Source organism: Euphorbia lathyris, chromosome 5, assembly GCF_963576675.1.
Source record: "Euphorbia lathyris chromosome 5, ddEupLath1.1, whole genome shotgun sequence".
Lineage (NCBI taxonomy): Eukaryota > Viridiplantae > Streptophyta > Magnoliopsida > Malpighiales > Euphorbiaceae > Euphorbia > Euphorbia lathyris.
In genome coordinates, this window is record NC_088914.1 from 3,649,942 (window position 1) to 3,660,789 (window position 10,848).

General features: G+C 33.3%; 1 protein-coding gene across 1 annotated transcript; it reads right to left on the minus strand.

Annotated features, from left to right (window-relative positions):
- Window positions 1–6,473: 6,473 nt before the first annotated feature.
- On the minus strand, window positions 6,474–10,600 carry LOC136230737 (thioredoxin F-type, chloroplastic-like). Its single transcript, XM_066019903.1, has 3 exons — window positions 10,133–10,600; window positions 8,559–8,658; window positions 6,474–6,881 (listed from the first exon to the last, which is right to left on the minus strand). The coding sequence occupies exons 1-3, from the start codon at window positions 10,447–10,449 to the stop codon at window positions 6,747–6,749; spliced, it is 552 nt and encodes a 183-aa protein (XP_065875975.1). The 5' UTR covers window positions 10,450–10,600; the 3' UTR covers window positions 6,474–6,746.
- Between the last annotated feature and the right edge of the window lie 248 nt (window positions 10,601–10,848).

Sequence of the window (10,848 nt, forward strand, 5' to 3'; positions counted from 1 at the left end):
AAAAAGATAGAAAACGCAGGCAGTAGATTGAGGGTGTTTTCGTCTTTTCGTAATGCATCATATGGGTGAACGTGGACTTCTGTTATTGGGTGGAACTAATCACACGTTTTAAGTTTTTTTTTTTTTTTTTGCACACGTTTTAAGTTGTGAATTTAGTAATTTGACAAAAAAAAATTATAGGGTAAAGTAATTTTTTTTTGGGTATTGCCATATACTGCAAAGGTTATACTTTCCACTGCACCTTTTTGATATTTATGCCCTCCTCATAATTTCAAACCAATAACAAAAAACTCTCAAATCCTCTCTAGCTTTTGAAGCTTTTCATAAAACCCGACCTAAAACGACATGCTGCCAAAGGAAGGAAGGGGAAAAGGCTGAATGAATCTTCCGATAAGTTTTTTTTTAAAAAAAATATGTCCGAAATCACGGGTTTTCTTTTTTGCCTGAACGGAACTCCGACGCCGTTGCCACCACGGGCGGAACGGACGAACTGTTCATTAAAAACTGTTTAAAACTGTACATTAAAAATCCAAAAAAATCTTTTATTCGGTAACGACATTTACCACAAACCATTATTTGTATAGTTTTAAACTTTGGGACATGTTTGCAAATGACGAAAATCACGTATGTTTTTTATACTTTACCCTTTTTTATGTATATAGTTTATTCGATTACTCGGCGATGTCTTCTATTTCCAAACTTGGCTTAGGAATTGTCTTTACCAGAAATAAGACTAAAAAACAGTTGGACGAAAGGGTCAGAGTTTGGCGTCCCTGCTCCGATGATTAAGTCAGTGATTATACTGAGATGTTGGAGCTTTATAGTAATTTAATAAGAGAAGAATTAGTTGTGTGTACCTTATATTGGACTTACTTTTTATAGTAGCCTGAGAGGGTATCCTATATTTTAGTAGGTATCCACATGGCGGACCCTGAATGGTATACTTTATTTGGGTACTTTGGGACTGTCTGCTCTTTCTATAAGTCAAGACGTAAAACAAGGGAAAGGAGAATGCGACTTTGAGTTTTGTCTTGTGATTGAGATACATGTATCGACGATTATACCTTTTGAGCAGGGGCGGATTTAGGGTGGGGTCAAAGGGGGCATTTGCCCCCCCTTCATCCGAGGAAAAAAAAAACTTCCCAAAACGACGTCGTTTTGGTTTAAGGTTTTAATTTACAAAAAACAGCAGCATCCGCGATATAATATATCGCTTCTTCTCTCGCCTCCTCGCCATGCTCTCTCGCTTCTTCGCTTCTCCTCTCCCACAGCAAACGCACGCACGCACCACTCCTCCTCCTCTCCTCCTCCGTCCGACGCGCTCCCCTGCCTCCGGCCGGCCGGCGGCCACCATCATCTCCAATCTGCGGCTGCCCCTGTCAGGTTAGTTTAACTTCTTTTTCTCCTTTAATTTAAATTTTAGGTTAAATTCATTTTAGATTAATGGATATTGATTGATAGTTTGTTTATTCTTAATTTTAGGTTAATGGATATTGATTGATAGATTGTTATTAATTTTAGGTTATTCTTAATTTTAGGTTAATGGGTTGAATTGATTTGGCATTATTGATTGAATTGATTTGGTATTTATTGAATTGAATTGAATTGATTTGGCATTATTGATTGAATTGATTTGGTATTATTAATTGAATTGATTTGGCATTATTGAATTGAATTGGTTTAATTCATTTATGTAGGTTAATGGATAAATTTGTGTTTAAAAGAGCACGAAGTTCGGTTGATGAATTACCTAGCAGTAGTAGTCCTAATGCACAAACACTTCTCAATTCAAATACTAGTGTTAAGTTTAACCCAGATGATATAATTAGTGATCCTGGACTAAGAAAGGAACTTCATCAACATTGATAATGAAGATATTTTGGATCGTTTTCAAGCTATGACAGATCGTAGATGTCAATTGTCACCTCGTAATCGTTGATCAACTTAGCATTAGAATTTTTTTTTTTAATTTTAACCCATTAGAAGTTTTTTTTTAAAAATTTTTAAGACATTTTAATTGTCAAATTGTATCGAATAACAATTATGTACTAAAATATATTTTTTTCAATTAATGTTATTTTGTCTAAACAAATTTTACATAGAGTTTTGTCCCCCACCCCTCCCTCAATTTCTGGATTCGCCACTGCTTTTGAGGGAATGTCCCTTATTGATCCACATGTGACTCTTTCATCATTTCTTTTATGATGATATGATATCAGATGTTCCCCTCTTAATATCTTTGTTATAAAGTCCTTTAAGGCTTCCTTTGTAGCCTTTCATGAGTCCTAGTGTGCTACCATTTTCCTTTTCTCCATGTAGAGATGATGACGTGACAATTAAAGTCAAAGGACCCTTCTGATTTGACACGTGAGCCATTTTCTTGACGTCACCCCTCTTCCGTCTTTTCACATTTCTTTTGTTTGTTGCTGTTTTCAGGAGTAATTATTGTTCATTCTTTTTAGATTTTCAAAGCTACCATAAGAATACGGTATCATAATTACTCCCTAATGCATGCCGTCTCTTGGATTTCTCCTCAGATTTGGTATAAATACTGAAGAGAGCAATTTTGGTAATTCTTTATGCGTCTTCTTCTTTTTTGCTCTTCTGTCATTTTGTAAGTTTTCTTTTCTTTCACTTTTGTTATTTTATTGTTGTATTCGCAAGAATTCGAAAAAATCGCGTGGTCTTGTTTCTGAAATAATAGAAGTTTGTGTAACTCATTTTTTATGTTTAGCTCCAAATAATAGTAGATATAAAAGTGTTTAGTGAAAAACAATAAAGGAAAAATCAATTAATGCCTACTGGTGGGTGTTCAAATATGGATGGGAGGGGTGTAACCGAGCCGAATCGAGCCGAACCCTAGGTAGGCTCGGTATTGGCTCGTTAATATCTCGAGCCGAGCCCTCTCGAATCGAGCTTTGACAAGCTTTGGCCGAGCCGAGCTTTGACCGAATCTGACCGATCTTTGACCGACCGAGCTTTTATCGAGCTTCTAACAAGCTTTAACTAAATTCACCATACATGCATAGAATAAATAGCGTAAAAATAGAAAAGCCTTATAACATACTCCATATGAGTTTAAAATATTTATAAAGAAAAACAACCATGTTATTGTCGAGATTCTAGAACAGTATATGATACTTATGATCAGAAAACACAAGTTCGGAGAAAAATTTCAAACAATGACATATATATTAAAGTTTGTAATGTATTTTATTCCTTATCAAAATCTAAATATCTAGCTAAAGACTCAAATGTCTAAGCTTTTTTGTGTCAACTTTTATGGGTTAAATCTTATTTGAGTTGTGAATTGTGATGAAAACTAATAATAACCAATGATATATATATAATGAAATATATATAATAATTAAAAATAATCGAGTCTGCTCGCGAGCTTTCGAGCCGAACTTGAGGAAGCTCAGACTTAGCTCGTTAGTGCTCGAGCCGATCTCGAACTCGAGTCGAGCCCTATCGAGACGAGCTTTGATCGAGCTTTCACCGAGCCGAGTTCGAATAGTTTGCGAACTACCAAGGCTCGCTTGCACCCCTAGGGGCTATTATAACCCATCCATTCTCCACCCATCCAACCCATGGAACATGTATAGATGAGTTATATATGGGTTCTATGGATTGGATGGGTTAAAAAAAAAATTATTTGACTTACATGGGCAATAACCCACCCAATTAACCCACCAACCCAACTTAAAAAAAGATAGCATTCATTTGTGAAAAACCTAATACCCATCCAATTAACTTATTATTTCATTACGTAAACCCTACCCGTCCAATATCTTCAATTCAAATTCCTCCACCGCCTTAAAGCCTCCTGGTCGGACCACCGTCTTCGCTCGTCGAACACCACTGTCGGAATCGACACCTCCATTGACACCGTCTTCAGAGTTATTAATTAATTTAAACTTTGAGATAGGTAATAATTTATCCCATATTTTTTTTTTATTTCATCATTGTTTTTGTTTGTTATTAATTAATTTTGATTCTAATTACTTTTCGAAGTTCGAAAAGGCAAGATCACCCATGGTCGTGGAACAAGATTTGTCAATAGTTGATTGATTTGACTTTTAATTTTTTTTATATTTTTCATCGGTCTGTATTTTGATATTAATATATTGATTAATTACCCTTTAACTAGGGGTGTTCAAAAACTGAATCGAACCGAAATAACCGACCGAACCGATATATTTCGGTTTTTCGGTCTATTAGATTTGGCTTCCAATATTGAAATATATCAGTCGGTTCGATTTTTATGCTAAAATAACCGAATTAACCAAACCAACCGAAATAAATATGATTTAACAATTTATTATTATTAATTATCATATTTAACAGTTGCAACTCTAACTTTTCTACTGCCCACCACTTTCTTCTACTATTATCAATTCCTTTTGGAGAGTTTGTGATCAAGCAAACTGTCAAATGTTTAATCATGAACAGTAATATAATATTATTGTATATTCAAGCTATATTGTGAACTAGGACCATAATTTTTTTAAATTATAACCATGAATTTTTCATACATACTTCAATAATATAATATAAAATAAACTAATAAATAAGTAACGATTTATTTAATAAATGATAAAACCGAAGACCGAACCGAACCGAATCGAAATATTCGGTTAGGTTCAGTTTTCATTTTAGATAGTATTCGGTTACTTCAGTTCGGTTTGGTTTGTAGACCAAACTAACCGTTGAACATCCCTACCTTTAACTATGATTTTGAGGTTTACTTATTATTATTATTATAAAAAAATCAGCAGCTTAAGAAAAACAACACAATAAAAAAACTGGAGTTGAATTGTTATGTACAATTCATGATAAATATATAATAATCCATCAAACCCATAATAACTCAACCCATCTAACCCACTTAAAAAATTCATACAACCCACCATAACCCATTATAACCCAACTCATTTTAAAAAACATAGTTCCTTAAATGGGTTGGACTAAAATTATACTATAACCCATACAACCCAAGTTTAAATACCTCTGCCTATAAAACAAATCAATTAATGCCTATCAATTAGTGAACCAAACATGCTCTAATTTCATCGCAAATAGTGCTCGAATGGCATTCACAACACACCCTTTTCAGTGTTCTTCTTTCTATCGATTAGAAAGAAGAAGAGTCAGTCGTGAAACCGAAACCATGAAACCAATTTTTTTTAGGATTAAGAATCAAGGACAAGGACAAAAAAATTAGTTCACGATCTATTATTGCTATTAAATTTGTAATAAATTATAGAAATAATTAAAGGGGAAATTACAAAACTAGATCAAATGGAAGACTCATTTATATATTTAATCCATTTACTCAACCTACTACATATCTAGACTGTTTTATGTGACTTTTCCATAATACCCTAATCTTTCGTCTTCTCCTTCCCCTTTCTCTTCCAAATGCACGATTTTTGTGGCTTCACCCAAAATGGCTCCTCCTCCTTCCACAGGGATCTAACCTGCAAGATCTTCAACACGTTTTCCTCACCTCTCTCTCCATTCTCGACTAAGACAGCGATCGTTTCTTTTATATCACTGCCATATATTCTTCATCTGCTTCAGTGGTTCCTGGTTCGACTGTTCTTGAATTTTTTTCTGGTATTACGACTCTCTTTCTACTATTGCGATTTACTACTGGTTTTCTGGTCTTCCTCTTCAAGTTGTGGTTGTTCTCTCAATTTTCTGGTTCTATTGGTTCTCTGTTTTTCATCTCCCACCGGTTTTCTCAGTTTCTCCGTTCGGCGATCGATATTCTTCATTTTCTTTGGCTTTCATCTCCGATATTCTCCACAATCTTGTTGTAAATTTTGATAATGTTATGATTTTAATGTTAGAATCCGTTGTTGTTTGCCATTTTTTTGTTCAACTAAACCAAACATTCGCTTCGCAGGCTTCACATATGCTAACTAAAATCATCAACTAAACCAAACATTCGCTTCGCAGGCTTCACATATGCTAATTAAAATCATCAACTAAACCAAACATCAGCTTCGCAGACTTCGCATATGCTAACTAAAATCATCAACTAAACCAAACATTCGCTTCGCAGGCTTCGTATATTAGCTTCGCAGACTTCGCATATTAGCTTCGCAGGCTTCGCAGACTTCACATATATGCTAACCTCTGCGAAGTTAGACGGGAGGAAGACAACCGGGCGTAAATATTGAGGGTATTATGGGAAAGTCACACAACAAGAGTCTAGATATGTAGTAGGTTGAGTAAATGGATTAAATATGTAAATGGACCTCCCATTTGATCTAGTTTTGTAATTTACCCATAATTAAATTACTAACAGAATAATTCTAATAAATAATGAATTTTTTGTTTATTTTTATCGGAATTTTTAATCAGTAAATATCGACAGACCCTCCGTGACCTCTATGATTCCTCCCCTTAGCAGAACTTTTCCTTTGCCTACTCCATGAGTGACAACTTCTAACACGATAAATCGATTTACAGGAATCATCACAATTATAATTTTCGATGCGCTTATACAATATATAATCGTGTGGATAACATAACACGATTACGACATGCAATCTCAGATTGACACTTCCTTCCTTATAGAGTGGAAGACCATCAGATTTCTTCTCAAGTTTTGATCCAAGTAGGAATATCTAATACATACATACATACATACAAGAAATGATGATATTGAAGTAGCTAAATGTGGCTGCTTATGCTAATTAAGTTTTCTTAATTACAGGTTAATTAAGGAGACTAATTCAAGTGGATCTAACTTCATCAATGGCACCAAGTAAATCATCAAATTTGGCTCCAGTTACTTCCTTCACAACTTTGTTGTCCTTTAGAATCTTGAAAGTAGGCACTACCCTTATGCCTAGCTCCTTTGCCAATGCCTGCCGACAAATTTACTATTAGCTAAGATTAAATATCCATGTAAAAATTCTAAATATGGTATGAAAATGTTTAATAAAATTTCGAAACAGTTACTTTTAGTATAAAAATCAACTAACATCAACAACAAACAGGTGAACCAAACGGGCCATAAAACTGTTGAAAAACACTACTAAATCTATTAATTCAAACCAACTCAATCCAATCAGATCCACACCAAAAATAACTAGTTTACTAATTTATTCTATTAGCTAGGGCTTTTTATGTTTTTCTATCTTTTTTCGTTATTACATTTTCTTTACCGTTTTTCTATTTTTCTATTTTTTTTCTCGTTTCTTCCATTGTTGACGTTTTCCCTTTGTTCCATTTTTTATTTTCACGTTTTCTTTCATTTTTTCTGTTTTTTACGTTTCATATTTTTCCGGTTGTTTTACTATATTTCACTTTTTTTTTTTTGCTCTTTTCCCATTTTTCCCCTTTTCCACAACTTTTTCACTTTTTCATTTTTCACGTTTTTCATATTTTTCCTTTTTTTTCTAAGTTTCCTAATTTTCATATTTTTTTCTGCAAAAATTGGATTTGGTTTGGATTCATACAAAATTGATTGAATTATTTAATTTAGCTAAAACAATAGGTTTGAGTGAAATTAATCTATGGATTCGTTGTTAATAACCAATCCAATCTAATTCTATGGAGTATCCATAAATTAGACCGGCTATTTACAATCAATTCATGGTTTTCTTCTTTGATTGGATTAGATTCGCTTTTTTGATGGAATAACCATTAGATTGACCCACGAACACTCCACCTCTAATATTAGTTTTATCTATTTCGTTAATGGTGTCTGAAATTAGTTAAACTTATGAGTAGTAGATTCTTCTATTAATGTCGTTAAAAGTAAAATTACTCTTAATTTATAATAATAAGAGTATAGGTTTTTTTTTTTTTTTTGTAGGTTATACCTATAATATTTAAACAAGATTAGCTTAATACATGAGGTTCTCCTGAATTTGATCAAAAAAAAAATGATTGGCCCATGAACTTATAAAATATAAAATGTTTTGTTCACTTTTGAATTTACTTAAAGTGACTTATTGACTATCTAAATTAGTTTATATTGACCTATTAACCTCCTGAATTTACTTGTAATGGTCTATTGACATTTTGAACTTGCTTATAATGATGTATATTTTAATTTGTCTAACTCCGCCCTTAATCTGTCATGTGGATTTAGAGATTTAATCATGACACTTTAAAAAAGTTCAGGAGGCTAATAATATTTTTTAGGGATAAGGGCTAAATTTGACCATAACGTTTTCGGTGAAGTTCAAATTTACCATTAACGTATAAAATGATCCAAATTTAACTCAACGTTTTCAAACAAGATCAATTAAATGTTCTTGCTCGAACACGTTAAGGTTAAATTTGAATCATTTCATACGTTAGTACTAAATTTGAATTTCTTAAAAAACGTTATAGCTAAATTTGATCTTCTTCTATCATGGAACCTATTGAACTAAAAGCTCGAACTGATAGTTAAGGTCCAATCATATATCTTATATTAATCTCCGACATCTTCCTCCCAAAATAAATTTAGGGAGAGAATCAGTTTTTTGGCCCAAATTCTGGCCAACCTCAATGTATTAAGCCAATAAGATTTGAGAAAGCTAAAGACAAACCTTGTTTTCTTGATTGCAGTCAAGCTTTAAGAACACAACATCAAGGTACTTCTCAGACAATTCTTGATATTTGGGAGCTATTACTTTACAAGGTCCACACCTGCATATAATATAATTACCAGAATTTTAATTATAAGTATCATTATATAAATAATTGGAAAAAACGAAATCCATATTTAAAACACCGATCTTAAATATAACGAACACGACACTTTTCACTTGGTTAAGTATCTTATGTTTATCTTTTGTACATGGAAAGTAGATTTTTATAAAGATAAATAATCCCTGTTTCTTGGAAAAACAATTTTTTCCAAACAAACTGCGACATCAAACAACAAACTGACCTAAATGAGCTATGCAGTATCATATATATCGACATTCGATACCATTATTTCAAACTTTCAAACCCCTGTTTGAGCTATTGTAATTTTGTTACAGTAATACTTAATACTGATTTCGATGATTGAACTATTGAGTTCTTTACTTCCAAAACCGATATTTTGAATGATAGTTTTCACTCGAACAACCGGACATGACAATTAAGCACGAAAAATATTATAAATGGACCTTGTTAAAAAAAAATTCCTTACAAAAAAAATATTATTCTACACGAAATCTCAAAATCTAATTAGCATTCAGAATTGAAGAGCTTTCTATAAGCAAGATTGATGGGGGAGACATTTTCTGATATGCACGGTTTTGAATGAGAAAAAGAAGTGAAGAATCCTCTTTTCGACTCGACTCTTCCACTCTAGTCGGGTTTTTTTCTTTCTTTCAATTACTTTGAAAGTAGCTGTTTCAGCTCCAGCCACTCGAATTTTCGATATTCTTTTTTTATTTCTTATCAAACAAATGGCAAAACGTTTAAATATACTACCGTGGTTCTCATCTAAACTTGTAATTGAGATAGAGTTTAAAATGTGAATAATTAATACAATTATCATATCTTTTTTCTAAAACACCACCTGCCTCGTTAAAAAAGCTTGATTGACTCCTAAATTTTTAAATATTTTCGATAGTTCGTCAACTTACTTGTTCAAGTAACATCTCAAACTTGCTTAATTGAAATTCATTAAACTTCTTTTATTCTCTTATTTTTCTATTTTTTATCAGCGACCTAAGTAAAATAAATAAAGACATTATACTCATTTAAATTCTTAAACTAAAATTTCAAAGTCAATTATAATCATAAACTATCAAAATAATTAATCAGATCCTGAACTAAGCAAAAATAGTTGTCTCATCTTAGACTAAAATAATCTTTGTGTTGGTTCAAAATGAATTTGAGGAATATGGTTTGAAATTATTCAACGGAATGATTTTCAATGAGGCATCAATTGATAATTTTTATTTAGAACGAGTGATTTTTTATTAATTCACAACCTGATTGATGATTTTAATAGTTTAAAGTGCTAATCCACTTTGAATGCTAATTGACTTTGAAGTCTTAGTTTAAATTAGTTTAAAGAGCCAAAATGATATTATGTCATAAATACCAATTATAAAAAATAATACGGAACAAGTAACGACGTCGTTTCAGAAGAAAATGAGAGAGAGAACAATGATTGGATTACCATTGGGTGTACATATCGAGGACAACGGTCTTTTCACCGGCGGCCTTAACAATAGGCCAGAAAGTATCCTTGTCGACCTCCGTAACCTGGCCCACCGTCACAGTAGGTCCGGCAGTCTCCAAGCTCGACCTCACCGTCAAACTCCTCCTTCTGCCGGACGACACTGAAAACGACGATCTCGAACTAGAAGAAGAAGAAGAAATCGAGTCTCTGCTGAAAGAAGATGCTGCGATCCTCTGCGACGGAGAGCAGGAAAAGGATGGCGAAGATCGGACGGAAGTGGAAGAAGGAGAGATTGAAAACTGGATCGAAGCCATTGATTGACTAGAAGAGAGGAAGCAGCAGCAGAAGAAGAAATTCTCCGATTCCGATTGAAGAAGACGAAAATGGTGTTTCTGAGAGATGAAAGGGAAGAGGAAAAAGTGATGATGAAGAACAACTAGTAAAAATGTTTCTGGTTTTTCCTTGTTAAATGTCGTAAATAGCCTCTTGATTTATAAAGGAAAGGATAAGATCTTTGGGTATTTCTGTCAATTCAATAGGTAAATTAGAGGCTAGAAAGAAAGCATGGGAAAGCCGGGTGGGACAAGGATGATAATGGAGGTTGAATAGAAAGACTAATATGCCCCTGCTTTGTGACCAACGAATTGTGAGGTAGTAGTAGAGGTGTCAAACGTACACATAATCCGAATTAATCAGTTGTGTTCACATGGACC